Genomic DNA, 18,711 nt, shown 5'->3' with positions numbered 1-18,711 from the left:
TGAGAGGAAAGATTTAATAGAAACTTGAGGGGCAACTTTTCACTGAAAGGGTGGTGGATAATATGGAACAAGCTGCCAGAGGAGGTAGTTGAGGCAAGTACAATAACATTTAAAAGATTTGGACCGGGACATGGATAGGATAGGTTTAGAGGATTATGGACCAAATATTAGCAAATGGGACTAACATAGATGGGACATCTTGGTCGGCATAGACAGGTTGGGCTGTAGGGCCTGTTATCGTGCTCTATGACTCTACGAGGGACTAGCTTAGATGGGGCAAGCCAAAAATGTAGAAACAAAGAACTGCCGATGCTGGTTTATATGAAAGATAGACACAAAGTGCTGGAGAAACTCAACAGGTCAGGCAGCAGCTCTGGAGAAAAAGAATAGGTGATGTTTCGGGTTGGGACTGGAGCAGTTCCCGCGAACCAATCTTCGATGGCGGGTGGCGCCACCAGCAGTGGCTGCCTCGCCAACAGTCTGTCTTGACTTTCTTCTTTTTGTTATTTTTAGTATGTGTTTAAAAAGTATGTTTTAGTGTTCCTTGGTTTGTTTTATGTGGGGGGTTGGGGGTAACTTTATTTCAATCTCTTACCTCGACGGAGATGCGATTTTATTCCCTATCGTATCTCCGGCCGCACTGTGGCCTAACATCGTGGCGTTAGCAGCCTTTGCTGGAGACCGATCCGGCGCTGCAAGCTACGGTAGTCTGCGGGACTTTAACATCGCATAGCTTGCGATCCCTTTGCCAGGGATCGAAGCTCTAACATACGGGGCCTGTGGACATTGACATTGTGAAACCCGCGGTCTCTGGTAAGAAGAGGCCGACTCGGGATCTCCATGCCACTGAGAGCGTTTCAACCGCCCCAACGTGGAAGTTTCGATCACCGCGAGGGGGGCTTCAATCGTTGGCTGCGGGGGCTTTGATCGTCCCGACTGAGGATGGTTTGACTGCCCCGACCGCAGGAGAACGAGGAAGAAGTTTGAATTTTATTGCCTTCCATCACAGTGAGGAATGTGGAATCCACTGTGATGGATGTTTATGTTAACTTTTATGTGGTTGGGTGTCTTGTTGCTTTTTCACTTAGTATGGCTGTATGGTAACTCAAATTTCACTGTACCTTAATTGGTACATGTGACAATAAACTGACATTGAAACCTTGAAAGGACGTAGATGGGACACCTTAGTCAGAAGGGGCGAGTTGGGACGAAGGGCCTGATTCCATCAGTATGATACTATGACCACGACAGTTAAAATCGGGACTAGTGTAGATGGGACGTCACGATCGGCATGAACAAAATGGCTGAAGGGCCTGTTTCCGTATGACTCCACAAATGGGACAAGCTTAGATGGGGCATCTTGGTCGGCAAGGACAAGTTCAGCTGAAGGCCTGTTCCCATGCTATATAACTCTATGACTGTGCTAATGGACCATGTTTAGATGGGCATCTTGGTTGGCACAAACAAGTAGGCTGAAAGGCCTATTTCCATGCTGTATGTCCACAAATGGGACAAGCTAAGATTGGCATCTAGGTCAGCGTGGACAAGTTGAGCTGAGGCTTGTTTCCGTGCTGTATGATCGGCACGGAATTTGATCTGAAGGGCCTTTCTCCGTGTTCTACGGCTCTATGACTCTGCAAATGGGACAAGTTTAGAAAGAGCATCTTGGTCGGCATGGATGAGTCGGGCTGAAGGGCCTGTTTCCGTGCTGTATGATCGGCACGGGCAAGTTGAGCTGAAGGGCCTCTTTCCAATTTGTGCGACTCTATGCGTAGGACGGATACCAGCAGGACTCAGTGCCCCGGTTGCTGAATTGTCCCTGGTGCCTCGATGTCACAATGGCCCGTGTTTGGGGTACAATGATGGCCTCGAGGTGCCCATGTCACAAAGCCCAGCCGAGGGCATCAACAATGCCTCAGTCTCTGGTTCACCCGACAGGGGGGAGTGATCTCTCCGGGACACATCTTCTTCATTTCCTCATCAGCTACACCCGCCCTCCCTCTTGAAAGACGGATTTGATTAAGAGGGTGAAGAGGTACTGGGATCCGCCCCCTCCACCTCCACTGCACAATGGATTTTGCCGCCAAGTTTGCCTCTTTCTGCTCGGCTACTTTGGGTGCGTTTTCCTGGCAGTCCTGACCTTCTATGTTTTTCCTAAGGTACGCAACATGTCGGGGACGCAGTGTGTATAATTACAAGAGGCATAGATAGGGTAGGCAGACTGAAGCTTTCTTCCCAGCATGGGAATGTCAAAAACCAGAGGGCATAGCTTCAAAGTGCGAGAGGACAAACTTTAAAGGAGATGCGTCCATCCAAATGCATAAATATCTTATCCATCAGAATCTTCTCCAGTAACCTATCTATCACAGGTTCAGAGGGATATGGGCCCAATGCAGGCAAGTGAGACTGGTATTATTGGGGCATCTTGGTCAGCACGGGCAAGTTGGGCCGAAGGGCCATCCCAATGCATTTATATCTTATCCCTCAGAATCCTCTCCAGTAACTTGTCTACCGCAGGTTTAGGGGGACATGGGCCAAACGCAGGCAAGTGTGGCTAGTGTAGATGGGGAATTTTGGTCGGCATGGGCTAATTGAGCCGAAAGGCCTGCTCCCATGCTGTATGACTGTGACTCGAGATTATATGCTCACTAGTCTATAGCTCTCAGGCTTTTCCTTGCAGCCCTTCGTAAATGGAGGCATAACATTAGCCACCCTCCAGTCTTCCAGTACCTCACCCGTATCTAAGGATGATTCATAAACTGCATCAGGGCTCCTGCAATTTCTTCTCTTGCTTCCCATCTCCTCTAGCTGGAGAGGGGAAAAGTTTAAAGGAGATGCACGGGGCAAGTCTTTTTACACAGAGGGTGGTGAGTGCATGGAATGAACTACCGGGTGTGGTGGTGGAGGCAGATACAATAGTGGTGACATTTGGATAGTCACATGGATATGCAGGGCATTGATGTTGTAGGTAGATAAGAGTGGGTCTTGGCATCAAATTTGGCACAGACATTGTGACCAAAGGTGCTGCTCCTGTGCTGTAATGCTCTATATTCTATGTAACACTTGCCTTTTGGCCCAGCGTGTCTGTCCTGGTCTCAGAGGATGCTATTTTATTTCCCCCCACTTCCCACCTCTCACACCACAGCCCTGAAGTTCAGAAACATCCCTTCCTCAACCATCAGGTACTTGAACCGGCCTGCACAACACTAAACCTACCTTGGCAAGAGAGCACTATGAACCACATCTTGCACTACCATGGACTTGATACCCAATTGTGTTTTGCACGAATGTCTTGTTTGCTGCAGTGTTTGCTTTTTATTGTCTTGCTTAAATTTATGTGCAACTAACAGGTGATTTGCATATAATTCATGTATAATTTAAGTTTCTGTGTGTTGTCTGAGTTTGTGCCTGTGATGCCTTTTTTGCAGTTTCTTTTTCATTGTCTTGCGTGTAATTTTACATGTAATTTACATGAAATTAATATGTAATGTACATGTAATTTATGTGTAATTTACATATAATTTGTGTGTAGGAAGGAACTGCAGATGCTGGTTAAAACCAAAGATAGACATTAAAAGCTGGAGTAACTCAGCAGGGCAGGCAGCATCTCTTGAGAGAAGGAATGGGTGGCTATAATTAATTCCTGATACATATCATTTATGTATCATTCATGTTTTTGTGTGTTTTCTGGGTCTATGTTGCTGTGCTGCTGCTGCTGCTGCTGCTGCAAGCAAGTTCTACATTGCACCTCACCATGCTAGTGTGTATGACAATAAACTCGACTAACTACCTTGCTCACGTGACATGCATGTCTGACTCACCATTTTCCCAGGCCATGAGTTCAAAATCCACCTCCACTGCCCCTTGTGTGACTGTGAACAAAATCTTCCCCACCAGTGCGGGCGGCACAGTGGTGCAGCGGTGGAGTTACTGCCTCACAGTGCCAGAGGCGCGGGTTTGATCCTGACTACGGGTGCTGTCTGGGTGGAGTTTGCACGTTCTCCCTGTGACCACATGGGTTTCCTCCGGGTGCTTTGGTTTCCTACCACACTTATGTTTAATTGGGTTATGGTTTAATTGGCCCTCTGTAAATTGCTCATAATGTGTAGGAAGTGAATGAGAAAGTGGAATAACTAGTGTGAATGGTGTGATCGCTGGTCGGTGTAGACTCGGGGTGGGAGATTGCAAACTTCGCGTGGTCCACCCTGTTTCGACGAATGCAATCAACCTGGCATGCACAAACAGAAGATCGAACAACTTTAGGCTGTGCATGTCATACGCAAGAAGAAGAAGGAGGTGCAGACGGTAGGCCGAAGGCCCTTTTTCAGTGCTGTATGTCTAAAGTCACCAGGCTATGTTCTTGGCATCTACATACATCAGGCTATAGTTTAATTTGGAGAAACAGCATGGAAATAGGCCTTTCTGCCCACTGAGTCCACACTGACCATGGATCACCCGTTCACACTAGTTCTACTTTATCCCACTTTCTCATCTGCTCCCTACACACTAGGGCAATTTCACAGAGTCCATTTAACCTACAAACCCGCAAGTCTTTTGGATGTGGGAGGAAACCAGAGCGCCTAGAGAAAACCTGCGCATTCACAGGGAGAACATGCAAATTCCACACATAGACAGCACCAATGGTCAGGATTGAAGACGGGTCTCCTTTGCTCTGAGGCAGCGGCTCCACTGTGCCACCCTGCTAGTGTAGATGGGTCTCTGATGATCATATGGTAAGGGTGGGCTGAAGGGTCTATTTCTAGACTGTAACACTCTCTGGCTCACAGATGTTGCACGGACAGATAAAACAACTTGCACATTTTCAGGACATGCGGCACGGTGGCACAGCAGTAGAGGTGCTGACTTACAGCGCTTGCAGTGCCCGAGACCCGGGTTCGATCCTGACCATGGGTGCTGTCTTATACGTTCTCCCCGTGCCCGCGTGAGTTTACGCCGAGATCTCCAGTTTCCTCCGACACTCCAAAGATGTACAGGTTTGTAGGTTAATTGGCTTGGTATAAATGTAAATTGTCCCTAGTGTGTGTATTTATGCGGGGATCGCTGGTCGGTGCGGACTCGATGGGCCGAAGGGCCTGTTTCTGTGCTGTATCACTAAAACGTTAGAACACGGAGCTTCATACCAGACTTTAGTTTTCTTTGTCAACTCACTTCCTGTGTTTCAAGTACCTCCACAACATTGGTTGGAGTATTCATTGGGAATTGCAGCGTCTCTCTCCCCAGACACTTCCTGACCCACTGAACACTTCCAGCATTTTGTTTCAGATTTCCAGCATCTGCAGCCCTTTGCTTTAATTTAGTTTGGGCCATTTTATCTTCTGCTTATGATTTAATAAGGGCAGCCTTGAATCCACATGGGATAGGAAATTGATGAGGTGCACAGTTTTGGTCACCCTGCTATAGGAAGGATGCCATTAAGCTTGAAAGAGAAAATTTTACAAGGATGTTACCGAGTATTAGATTCATAAGAGTCATACATCGTGGAAACAGGCCCTTCGGCCCAACTTGCCCACAGCCAATACTAGTCCTATCTGTCTATATTTGCCCCATAAACCCATCCTGTCCATGTACCTGGCCAAATGTCTGGAGTTATAACGGGACCTGCCTCAACAACCTTCACTGGCAGCTCATTCCATATACTCATGTGGCCTCACCAATGTCTCATACAACTGTAAGATGTCCTCCCAACTTCTATACTCAATACTCGGACTGATGAACTCCAGGAATCGAGAGCCTGAACTAAATGGAGAGGTTAGGCAGACTAGAACTATATTCCTTGGAGTGCAGTAGGCTGAGGGGTGATCTTATAGGGGTGTGTAAAATTATGATGGGGATAGGGTGAATGCACAGTTTTTTACCCAAGGCGAGGGTATCAAGAACCAGGGGACATAGGTTTAAGGTGAGAGAGGAAAGATTTAACAGGAACCTAAGGGGCAACGTTTTAACACAGAAGGAGGTGGGGGTATGGAACAAGCTGCCGGAGGCCGTAGTTGAGGCAGGTACGGTAACTAAATGAGAAGACTCCTGGATAGGTAAATGGATAGGAACGGTTTAGAGGGATATGGACTAAACACAGGCAAATGGGACAAGTTTCGATGGTGCATCTTGATTGGCATGGACGAGTTGGGCTGAAGGGTTTGTTTCCGTACTGTAGATCTCTGTGGCTCGATCACTCTTTGACTTTCATCTGAAGGTCCTCAGTATTGATGTGTGATCTGTACCGACACCATAACTCCATTTCATGTGACCATTCAATGCAGGCCAGTTTACCAAATCACCCGCAATTAAAAATGACACATTTTCTCTTGCTGTTTAAAACTGACCCTGATCTGTTCCTGTTTGCATAGATTTTCAAGAAATTGCTGAATATTGCTTACTACAGCTACCAGAGGTGTTGCATGTGTAAGTACCCCAACATTAAGCCCTGGTGGACGAGGCACCAAGTCATGGTGGACGTGTTAGGTGGGGTGGGTTGTTTTTAATATTGTCACGTGTACCGAGGTACAGTGAAAAGCTTTTGTTTTGGTGTTATCGTCAAAGAAAAAACTATACATTAATAAAATCAGGCAGCACAGTGGCACAGCGAGAGAGTTGCTGCCTCACAGCGCCAGAAACCCAGGTTTGATCCCGACTATGGGTGCTGCCTGTTTGGATTTTTTACATTCTCCCTGTGACCATGTGGGTTTCCTCCAGGTGCTCATGTTTCCTCCCACATCCAAAAGACGTACAGGTTTATAGGTTAATTTGGCTTTGGTAAAAATTGTAAATTGTCCCTAGTGTGTACTATAGTGTTAGTGTATGTGAATCGTTGGTCGGCGTGGACTCGGTGGGTGGGTCGTAAGTCCTGTTTCCATGCTGTATCTCTAAATTAAACTACAGGGAGATACAGGTACTGCAAACCGAGCTTGCAAATAGCATCATAGGCATGTAGACTCAGGCAGTAGATACAAAACACAATATATATATATAAGATTAGCCTAGAGATACAGCATGGAAACAGGCCCCTAGGTCCACGCCGACCATCGGTCACCCATTCACACTAGTTCCATGTTATCTCACTTTCTCATCCACTCCCTACGTGCTAGAGGAAATTTTACCGAGGGCCAATTGACCAACAAACTAGCACGTCTTTGAGAAGTGATAGTGAATGGGAGCACCCGGAGGAGAACAGGGAGAACATGCAAACTCCACGCAGACAGCACCTGAGGTCAGGATCGAACCCGGGTCTCTGGCTCAGTGGGGCAGCAGCTCTGCCAGTTGTACACCACTGTGCCGCCCTTAAAAGAAAGAGACTGCGCTAATAATTAGACATTAGTGCAAAACGCGATTTGAAAACAACTTCACAGTAGTGCAAGAGGTGGTCCCTAGTGTTGAGGTTTGGATTAGGGTCGTGCAGGTCGGTTCCAGAACCTGATGGTTGCAGGAAAGTATCTGTTCCTGAACCTGGTGGTGTGGGACTTCAGGCTTCTGTTGCAGTACCAGTGAAAAGAGGGCACGGCCCTGATGGTGGGGATCCTTGATGATAGACGCCATCGTCTTGAGGCAGCGCCTGGTGTCGATGGTTTTGAAGGTGGGGAGGGCTGTGCCGGGTGTATATTTGGATCAGCTGCTCCAGTGGTTAGCAAGGGTGATGTTTGGGGTGAATGGTACATATTTGGATATGGACAACAGAGACTGGATAACGATTAAAAGATGGAAGGGCAAGAGAACAAAGTTCTGGATGAATTGAGGGATAAAAAAGAGCATGGAACTCCTGTCTGTAGGATTGTACATTTCCAGCAATGTCCTTCTTTCAGCTCCTTTCAGTTCATGGTTTCCAGCTTGCAGTTTTCCAAGGACAATCCTCTCAGTAATCATGCAGCTTTATAGGACTTTGGCCAGGCCGCATTTGGAGTATAGGGTGATTTCACCAAATGTCAAATGAGCGTAGATCCCCCCTCACGTGACCGAAAATTTTAACTAGAGGACATATGTCAGTTCGGTACATGTTAGTGAATGGGGAAACACGCACTTTCCCACCCGTTAAAAACATGGAAAACGGACGATTTTTGAGCTGAAATCTTCTGTGCTAGTCGGGGTGACCGTGAAGCACAGCAACCTAAATTTTCAGGCAAAAAAAAAGATAGAAAGTAAGGTAATTACAAGAGGGAACTGAAGGTAGAAAACAGCGGAAGTGAACAGCCGACATTTGCCGTGGAGATTTAAAGATCCAAAATATCGGGAATTATCGCGTTTGCTCTTATTAAAGTAATAATGCCTTAATTTTGATGAAATTCAGCGAGCAAACGCGAAAATTCCCGATATTTTGGATCTTTAAATCTCCACGGCAAATGTCGGCTGTTCACTTCCGCTGTTTTCTACCTTCAGTTCCCTCTTGTAATTACCTTACTTTCTATCTTTTTTTTGCCTGAAAATTTAGGTCGCTGTGCTTCACAGTCACCCCGACTAGCACAGAAAATTTCAGCTCAAAAATCGGCCATTTTCCATGTTTTTAACGGGTGGGAAAGTGCGTGTTTCCCCATTCACTAACATGTACCGAACTGACATATGTCCTCCAGTTAAAATTTTCGGTCACGTGAGAGGGGATCTACGCTCATTTGACATTTGGCGAAATCACCCTATTGCATGCAGGTAATTCGAGTTTCACTGTACCTTAATTGGTACATGTGGCAATAACCTGACCTTTGAATCCTTGAGTTCTGGTCGCCCCATTGCGGGAAGGATGGGGAGGCTTTGGAAAGAGTGTAGAGGAGGCTTACCAGAATGTTACCAGGAGTAAGGGCTACATCAGCTACAGGGGAGAGGTTGGTCAGACTTGGATTGTTTTCTCTGGAACGTCGGAGGTTGCGGGGTGACCTGTTATATAAAATTATGGGAGGCACAGATGAGGTAGGCAGATTCTCAGACTGGAAATATCAAAGGGCTGGAGAAGGGCAAAGTTTAAAGGAGATGTGCAGGGCACGTTTTTTACACAGAGGGTGGTGGGTACCTGGAACATATTGCCAAGAGTGATGGTGGAGACAGAGCGGTAGTGACTTTTAAGAGGCTTTTAGATAGGCACATGGATATGTAGGGAATGGAAGGATATGAATTATGTACAGGCAGATTTGGTCTTGACATCATGCTTGGCACAGACATTGTGGGCCGGAGGGCTGTGCTGTACTGATCTAGGCTCTATTTCTCATTTGGATATGCAGGGAATGGAGGGATATGGATCACACGTGCAAGCAGATAAGAGTTGGTCTTGGCACAGGCATTCTGGACTGAAGGGCCTGTTCCTGTGCCCTACTGTTCTATGGTCTAAGAAAAGACTTGATATGGCAATGAGAAAAGCAGATCGATGGTTAATGACCAATGTTTCTTTTCTCTACCTTTCTTCAGATCAAAACTACAACAACGTCTTTGAGCAGTTCCTAGCTGAGACCAGGTGTTGGTTGAGCTACGCGTGTGACCTGTTGCCTTTCAAGCGGAGACCTGCCATCTGCGACGAGATGCGGCCCTCCTGCTCCCACGAGCCCCTGCCTTGCAACCCCATGGGCCACAGGAGGCATAAGAAGTCTTATACCCACTGCAAACGGAAGCGTGTGCGCTACCTGGAGCCCGACGAGCAGGAGATCCTGAGCCGCCTCTGCTGCAACTACGACCCGCACAAGTTCACCAGGGCAGATTGGACCATAAACCTGCAGGGATATGCGCCGGGAGAACGCAGACCGGCGAACCATCCCCCGGGCTGCAAACATGCACGTGGGTCTTGGGACACGTAGACCAGCGGCTCGCTCCCTCCTCCAGCCCCGTCGCTGGTGAATCCAGCAGCCCCCTCACCAATGAGAAGCCCCTCGCCATCTTCAGGTGACCCTACTGCTTGCAGTAGAACTCGCATTAGCTTATTCGTTATGCCTCGTCTCAAAAATTGTATATCCGCTGCATTCTGGCAATAATAAAAACCTAGACCTGAAACAAGACACGTCTTCCTGAAATTCTTCATCAAACCCGTCGTTGACTATTTCCAAATTTTCTGTTGGATCTTCTCTCGGGAATGTTCGGCTATTTCTAAGCTTCTGAATTAAACTTTAGATAATATTTATCCCAGTACAATTGGTCGGTAATGACTTATGATTAGTCATGATTAGTACGGGTGTCAAGGGTCAGTGGGAGCAGACAGGACAATGGGGGGGTGGGTGGGGAAAATAGATCAGCCATGATTGTATGGTGGAGTAGACCTGATGGGGCCGAATGCCATATTTCTGACCCCATAACGTATGAACTGAGGAGCAATAAAGACTCTACATTGGTCAGCCCAAGCGTACAATCGGTTCCATATCGCCGAACACTTGCGCTCGGTCTGTCAAGGCCGGCTGGATCTCCCGGTTGCCAACTTTTTTAACCCATCTTCCCATTCCCACACAGACCTTTCTGTCCTGGGCCTCGCCCATTGCCAGGGTGAGGCTACACGCAAACTGGAGAAACAGCACCTTGTGTATGGATAGGAAAGGTTTAGAGGGAAATGGGCCAAATGGGGCTTAGAGTGGGGCATCTGGGTCTGCATGGATGAGTTGGGCTGAACGGTCTGCTTCCATTCTGTATGACATTGTGACTTTATTCCACGAGCAGCTTACAACTCAGTGGTATGAACATTAAAAACTCCAATCTCAAGAAACCCCCCATCCCCTACCCAGTAGGCACACATTGATTCCATCACCGCACCTCCCTGTTCCTTTCCCCTCCTCCTCAGGCTCTTTTTCCACCCCCTTATTCTTCCGAGACCCCGTCTCCCTTCTCTTTCCCATCCCCTCGTCCCCTGTCCCCTTCCACCCATCCCCCTCCCTCCAGCCCTACATTTCACTCCTCTTCTCCTTATCTGACACCCTCTTGTCTCCTTTACACTTGTCACTTACTCCATCCACACCCATCTGCCAATCACCCCACTCACCTGTATCCACCTATCATATGTCAGGATGGACACGGAATGGTGGCATAACTCAGTGGGTCAGGCAGCACCGCTCCCCTCTCCCCCATCCCAGTCGTCCTACCAGTTTCACTCTTTGCATCCTTGTATCCCACTTGTTATTACACCTTCTCCAACCAACAATGGGCCATTGTGGGCTCCACCCTTCCTGAGGTCATCTGCTGCCGGCCCTGACTAGTTCTGGCCTTTTCTCGCCTCTACTTTATTTCCCCTCCCTCCCAACTCTACTTTGTCTGAAGAAGGGTTCCGACCCGAAACGTCTCCGTTTTTTCCTCTCGAGATGCTGCCCAACCCACTTAGTTAGTCCAGCATTTTGTGTTTATCTTTGGTATAAACCAGCATCTGCAGTTCCATCCTACTCTTTGTCTGTAGCATACTGGTGCACCTCTGCTGTGACCTCTGAAAAGTCTTCACATCCTTCCTGTGATGGTGTGACCTGAACTGTACACAACACTGCAAATGTAGCCAAACTAAAATTCTATGAAGCTGCAACTTGACGTCCTGATTCTTATGCTCATATCTCTATAACTTGTCCCAGCCCAATCAAAATGATATCTACTTGACACAATCCATTTTCCCCCCCACCCCCATTTCCCAATCCCAATTGTCCCCAATCCCAATTAGCCCGCCTTTCACCACTTTTACCTGCTATTCTCAAATCCCCCTTTTCCAATCCTAATGGTCCCTGGAATTCCCCACCTCCCTGCCTCTTCCCCCATTTGGTCCAATCCAATTGCCAATTACCCAGTCTTCCCTTCTCAAGTCCCTGCCAATTTCCTTTCCCAATTTCCAATGAGTCCTCCCTCCATCATTGGTACCCGCTATTCCCAAATTCCCCCTTTTCCAGTCACAATTGCCCCTTCACAATTCCTAACCATCTCATCCCATTCCCAATCGCTCACATCACCCGATCATCCCAGACTTGTGCCATGAAACCCCCTCCCAAGTCAACCAGTGGGATGTTAGCCTTGCCCCACGTCAGCATTTGTCAACCAGATGTTGCCATGGGGGGGGGGGGGGGGGTGTAAAGGGGGGTGTAAGGGGGGGGGGGGGAGAGCTGTTGCCCTCCCGTGTCATCAGCTGAGGTCTGTGAAGCAACAAGCGGCATCAGTCATCCCATGGCCCCACTGAGTGGCGGCGGGACGGGACGGGAGTGGACGGCAGTGAATCATCGGACCTAGGTTGGTTTGACCCAGGGACGTGGTAGAACCAATGCATATCTTTCAGAGCGTGAGTGAGGAGGGCGAGGAGCCAGACCCGGAGCCCTCGCCTTCATCCGACTGGGAAGGGGGTTACTTCTGTCAACATGTGGCAATGTTTGTGCTTTCCTACTTCAGCTGCATGCTGGCGATCTTGGCTTCTTACAATCTCTTCATACAGGTATGGATGTCCAGACCTGGCGGGGTCCAGAATCAAGAGTAAAGGATGTTTCAGAGCAATCAAATTCTTCCTTGCAGCAGCAGAGCAGGCCTGTAAACAGGATGCACATAGATAATGTAAAAAAACTCCATTAAATTAATTCATAATTAAATAAATTAATTAATCTGATCGGGTTGCCTCGGCAAGGCCACCAGCATAATCAAGGACCACTCACCCTGATTACTTCCTCTTATCCCCTTTCTCATCAGGCAAAGAGGTACAGTAGTGTGAAAACGCATACTTTAGATTCAGGGAGTCTTCCCAGCAGTTGTCAGGCAACTGAGCCGTCCTATCACCAACCAGAGAGCGGTCCTGACCTTCCATCTACCCCTTTGGGGACCCTTGGATTAATCGGACTTTACTGGACTTTATCTAGCACTAAATGCTATTCACTTTATCCTGCATCTGTACATTGTGGACGGCTTGATTGTAATTGTCTATAGTCGTTTAACTGACTGGATAGCATGCAACAAAAACCCTTTACACTGTACCTCAGTACACGTGACAATAAACTAAACTAAACTAATAACCCTAATACTAGTGCCAAAAATAAAACCAGCATTCTCAGTGCAGTCAAAGACAGTCTATTGATTGTAATCCAGTAGCACAGCTGATAGAACCACTGCCTCACAGTGTCAGAGACCCAGATTTAATTCGCAACCTCGGGTGCTGTCTGTGTGTGGAGTTTGCACGTTCTCCCAGTTTGCTCCCACATCCCAAAGACGTGCAGGTTTGTAGGTCAATTAGGGAGGGAGCCGTTCCTGAACCTGGAGGTCATGGTTTTCAGGCTCCAGCACCTTAGGAGTGAATGAGAGTGTGGCCAGGGTGTTGTGGGTCTCTGATGATGCCGGCTGCCTTTTTGAGGCAGCGACTCCTGTAGATCCCTTCGTTAGTGGGGAGGTCAGTACACGTGATGGACCGGGCAGTGTCCACCACTCTCTGTGATCTCATTTGTTCCTGGGCATTTGAGTTGCCAACAAAATCAATATCCTCTGTAACTTACACCTGTAGAAGTTCAGGAGTGTTTTCATCGATGTACCAAGTCCCTCTCGTCTTCTAATCACCTGTCGGCTTTGGACGTGAGTGACTGTCAGAGACATAGGCCAGCCACGGGTGTGGTTGTGACTTATAAAAGATCGGGGAGTGGATGGGACATGGTTCAAGGGGAAACAATGTGTCCAGGGACCTGTGCAATTTCCACAACTGGAACAAGGAAGTTCTGCATTGTCACTCAAGTCTAGTCAAGTCTGAAGATGGGTCTCGACCTGAAACCCCATCTTTTCCTTTTCTCCAGAGATGCCGCCTGACCCGCTGAGTTCCTCCAGCACTTTGTGTCTGTCTTCCAAGTCAAGTGGAGTTTATTGTCATGTACACAAGGGCGGTGAGGTGCAGGTACAATGAAAATCTTGCTTGCAGCAGCATCACAGGAGCAGGAACCCAGCCAAACACACAGTAATGTACATTATACATAAATGACACATAGATTCTGCAAAAGAAAAAGGGCTGGTGTGATATGCCAAACACCAAAGTGCTGGAGGAACTCAGCCGGTCTGGCAGCATCCATGGAAGGAATGGGCAGATGATATTCCAGGTTGGGACCCTTCTTCATGCTGAAGAAGTTTATCAAAGTTCAGACTGAAGAATTGGTTCCGATATGAACTGTTATTCTTTTTGTCGTGTATCTGTACACTGTGGACGGCTCGATTCTAATCATGTGTAGCCTTTCCGCTGACTAGTTAGCACGCAATATAAGCTTTTCACTGTACCTCAGGATACTGAGTTGGATGATCAGCCATTATCATATTGAATGGCAGTGCAGGCTCGAAGGGCCGAATGGCCTACTCCTGCACCTATTTTCTATGTTTCTATGTGATAATAAAGTTCATGTTCATAACTGGAAGGAGCAGAATGAAGCCATTCGGCCCATCAAGTCTCCTCCCCCACAATCATGGCTGATCAATTTTTCCCTCTCAACCCCATTCTCCTGCCTTCTCCCCTGATACCTGTACCAATCAAGAATCCATCAATCTCTGCCTAAAAAACACCCAATGATGGCCTCCACAGCCATCTGTGACAATAAATTTCACAGATTCACCAACCTCTGATTAGAGAAATGTATTTCTTCGCTCCATAGAAGCTGCCTCACCCGCTGAGTTTCTCCAGCTTTTTTGTCCACCTTAGAGAAATTGATCATCATCTAGACTCTCCCACTAGTGGAAACATCCACTCTAACGAGGCGTGAACTAAACTGAAGTAAAACTCAGATGCTGTCTGACCTGCTGAGTTCCTCCAGCAGTTTGCTCAAGATGCCAGCACCTGCAGTTCCGTGTGTTGGCGGTGGTATGATATGCAGTGGGTGGAATGAGCTGGTTAGAGGATTCAACTTGTGCCTTTAAATGTGAGACTCCTTCTTTCCCACTCCATGTAGATTTATAGCAGTGTCCGTGCTCTGATGGAGAGTCGCAGAACGCAATCTTTGGGTGAGTGTTTCCTTGCCCTGTGTGTGGTGCGGGTCGGCCTAGACAGATTACGTACCCGCTACCGCTAGTCAGGTGTACATTTTTTTAAAAGGTGTGTGTTTACCGCACCCTCCCACAGCTGACCAATTCATGCCCCTGTGCACACTCCTGTGATTTATTTATTTATTTGGATTTTTAGATTTGGAGACACATAGCATAGAAACGGCTTCTTCAGCCCACTGAGTCCATGCCGACCATCCATCACCCATTCACACTAGTTCTATGTTATCCCACTTTCTCATTCACTCCCTACACATTCGGGACCATTTACAGAGGGCAATTAACCGACAAACCTGCACGTCCTTAAAGTGTAAGAAGAAACCATTGAACCCGGAGAAAACCCATGCCATGACAGGTAGTACGTGCAAACTCCGTACAGACAGCACCCATGGTCAGGATCGAACCCAGGCCTCTGGCGCTGTCCAGGCTGCAACATTACAGCTGGGCCTCTGTGGAACAAAAGCAGCTGATTACAGCTACAGCTAGGCTCATACATTGGGTTCAGCACTTGGTAAAGAGTTGGTAAAGAGTTACAGCCTATCCAGTCTCAACTCCAACCCACCTGTCCTGACATCATGCTTGTGAATCTTTTCTGCACCCTCCCCAGTGCATTCACCTTCAAGTGAAGGGCTGTACTGATAGGAAATTGTCAGCGATTCCTAATTGGAGATTGAACAAGCACAGTGGTGCATCGTGTAGAGCTGTGGCCTTACAGCGCCAGAGACCCAAGTTTGATCCTGACTGTGGGATGCTGCCTGAATGGAGTTTGTACATTATCCTTGTGACCACGTGGGTTTTCTCCGGGTGCTCCGACTTCCTCCCACATTCCAAAGACGAGCAGGCCTGTAGGTTAATTGGCTTCTGTAAATTGTAAATTGCCCCTAGTGTGTAGGATAGCACTAGTGTACGGGGTAATCGCTGGTCAGCGCGGACTCGGTTAGCCGTAGGGCCTGTTTTCGTGCAGTATCTATAAAGCCTAACAGATATAGTTTAGTTGAGATACACAACGCAAAAACTTTAGAGGGGCAATTAGTCTACAATCCTGTGTGTCTGTGGAGTGTGGGAGGAAACCGGAGCACCCGGAGAAAACCCACGTGGTCACGTGGAGAACGTACAAACTCCACACAGAAAGCAGCCAAGGTCAGGATCAAACCCAGGTCGCTGGCGGTGTGAAGCAGCAGCTCAACAGCAGCGCAAGTGTGAAGCTTTGTAGGTGAAGGCACTGCCAGAGTGTGGTTGCAATCTGAATTGATTCTTCCCCCCCTTTCTCTGCTCCCTCCCACCCTCCACCCCACCTTGCTCCCAGAATGTTGTTCCATCCCTGCAGAGGGTTCGTCACCGCCCGGCGTGCTGGGGGTGTTGAGGAGGTGGATGGTGTGCATGCTGAGAGGTGTCTTCAGCCAGGCGGACGATGGCAAGATGAGCAAGGGGGCGCGGCTCCCGTTGGACACGGCCGTGTGCGAGGGAAAACTGCGGCTGAAGAGGCTGCAGGAGGTGGGCTGGTGCAAGAAGCCCCGCATCCAGTACCTGCACCTGGGCAATGGCGAGGTGCTGTGCTACCTGCCGCGGGAGGTCCTGGAGCACCCCAAGGCAGGGATAGATACACAGTCGGAGGACATCCACAGCGATGGCCAACCCAACCTTGCCGACCTCTGCAAGGCAAGGTACAAGGCCGGCCACAGGCACGTCCAGTCGGCCAGAGAGAGGTCCATGAGCAAGAGGTCGCACAGTTCGGCCACCTTTGAGAATGGACCCGAGTTCAAACCGAAAGTACAATCCCCCCATCAGCATGATCAAGCAAGCCAACGTCACCTAAACTGAACCCCCCTGTCCCCTCTGTATCCCCACCTCAAAATAAGACCCAGAGTCTGGGACGATGGGGAAGCAAACGTTTCTAAGAGGTTGTAGAAGATATGAAAATCTGTAGTCTTTTATTTCAACGCAATAAACAGATTTGAAATGCTCTTGGGTTTCTCATTGTTTCGCTTATAGAGGTATAATCATCGAGTCCTGCAGCAGGAAATAGGCCCTTCCGACCGTGATTCCCCATTTGAGGAAGGACACTCTTGCTATTGAGGGAGTGCAGCGTAGGTTTACAAGGTTAATTCCCGGGATAGCAGGACTGTCATATGCTGAGAGAATGGAGCAGCACATGGCTTGTACACTCTGGAGTTTCGAAGGATGAGAGGGAATCTTATTGAAACATATAAGATTGTTAAGGGTTTGGACGCGCTAGAGGCAGGAAACATGTTCCTGATGTTGGGGAGTCCAGAACCAGGGGCCACAGTTTAAGAATAAGGAGTAAGCCATTTAGAACAAAGACAAAGAAACACTTTTTCTCACTGAGAGTAGGGAGTCTGGAATTTTCTGCCTCAGAGGGCGGTGGAGGCCGGTTCTCTGGATACTTTCAAGAGAGAGCTAGATACGGCTTTTAAAGATAGCGGAGTCAGGGGATATGGGGAGAAGGCAGGAACTGGGTGTGGATTGGGGATGATCAGCCATGATCACATTGAATGGCGGTGCTGGCTAGAAGAGCCGAATGGCCTACTCCTGCCCCCATTGTCTATCTAAAGTCTCACCTGTCCACATTTGGACCTTATCATGGGCATGATTGGGTATTTTTAAGATGGAGATTGATAGATTCTTGATTAGTATGGGTCCTTCCCTCCCCCTTCCCAGTTCTCCAACCAGTCTGGCTGTCCCTCTGATTACATTGTATCTCTGCATGCTTTGTTGTCACCTTCTCCAAGCTACAGGGCCTGTCCCACTGTACAAGGTAATTCAAGAGTTCTCCTGAGTTTTCTCCTGATTCGAACTCGGAGAATGTCCGTAGCGGGTCCGTAGGAGTTTGTGGATGTCTCGTAGCAGCTCGTACGAGTAATGATAGGTACTCGGGAAATCCGGTAAACTTGTGATGTTTTTTCAACACTGAAAAATGTCCACGAGTAAAAAAATAATTGTGATGATAAAAATTGTTACTTTTTACTCGTACGAGCCGCTACGAGACATCCACGAACTCCTACGGACCCGCTACGGACATTCTCCGAGTTCGAATCAGGATAAAACTCGGGAGAACTCTTGAATTACCTCGTACAGTGGGACAGGCCCTTAGCAACAGTCTATTCTCCATTCCTTTGATCCGCATCTTTTTTGATCTCGTACACCTCCTTATCTCTGTATACTCCCTTTCCCCTGATGCTCAGCCTGAAGGGTCTCAACCCGAAACATCACTCATTCCTTCTTTCCAGAGATGCTGCCAGTCCCGCTGAGTTATTCCAGCATTTTGTGTTTATCTTTGGTGTAAACCAGCATTTGCAGTTCCTTCCTACACATATGGATAAATGACGTTTCGGGTTGGGACCCTTGTTCTGACTAATTTTGGGTGGGGGTGGAAGGTGTGTGTGTGTGTGTGGGAGGGGGGTGGATTGGAAGCAAGGAAGAACCAGGATAAAGCAGGGCCAAACTTCATAAATAAAACTTTTCAGTTTCTGAGAGCAAACTGCAGCTTCAAATTGTTACAGTGATGGCTTAATCTTTTGCAAATTCAGGACAGCAAGATAAGGTTTCTATTTTCTTTTTGCGAATAACTTCTTTCAAATGGGATACAATGCTGTGAACTGTGGAAGTGGTTAATCGACTATAATACTATAATCTCCCCCCCCCCCCCCCCCCTCCCCCTCCCCCTCTCCCCCCCTCCCTCTCCTCCTCCTCCCCCCCCCCCCCCCCCCCCCCCCCCCTGACCGGCTCAGTTACCCAGCACTTTGCGTCTTTCTCTTTTAAACGGGACCC

At 48.1% G+C, this 18,711-nt stretch overlaps 1 protein-coding gene across 1 annotated transcript; it reads left to right on the top strand.

Moving 5' to 3' along the window:
• The first annotated feature begins 12,144 nt into the window (after nucleotides 1-12,144).
• LOC129703792 (uncharacterized) lies at nucleotides 12,145-16,903 on the top strand. The gene is made up of 3 exons (XM_055646503.1): nucleotides 12,145-12,364; nucleotides 14,832-14,883; nucleotides 16,229-16,903. The coding sequence occupies exons 1-3, from the start codon at nucleotides 12,197-12,199 to the stop codon at nucleotides 16,741-16,743; spliced, it is 735 nt and encodes a 244-aa protein (XP_055502478.1). The 5' UTR covers nucleotides 12,145-12,196; the 3' UTR covers nucleotides 16,744-16,903.
• The last annotated feature ends 1,808 nt before the right edge of the window (nucleotides 16,904-18,711 follow it).

This window comes from Leucoraja erinacea, chromosome 14 (assembly GCF_028641065.1).
Source record: "Leucoraja erinacea ecotype New England chromosome 14, Leri_hhj_1, whole genome shotgun sequence".
Taxonomy (NCBI): Eukaryota; Metazoa; Chordata; class Chondrichthyes; order Rajiformes; family Rajidae; genus Leucoraja; species Leucoraja erinaceus.
Note: the sequence above shows the minus strand (reverse complement) of the source record. Positions and strands in the feature narration are given on the sequence as shown.

Excerpts from the sequence above, each read along its gene's own strand:
- LOC129703792 (XM_055646503.1), top strand. The coding sequence starts at position 12,197 with ATGCATATCTTTCAGAGCGTGAGTGAGGAGGGCGAGGAGCCAGACCCG. Across the intron at positions 12,365-14,831 it reads CTTACAATCTCTTCATACAG|ATTTATAGCAGTGTCCGTGC; the intron begins GTATGGATGTCC and ends CACTCCATGTAG. Across the intron at positions 14,884-16,228 it reads TCGCAGAACGCAATCTTTGG|AATGTTGTTCCATCCCTGCA; the intron begins GTGAGTGTTTCC and ends CCTTGCTCCCAG.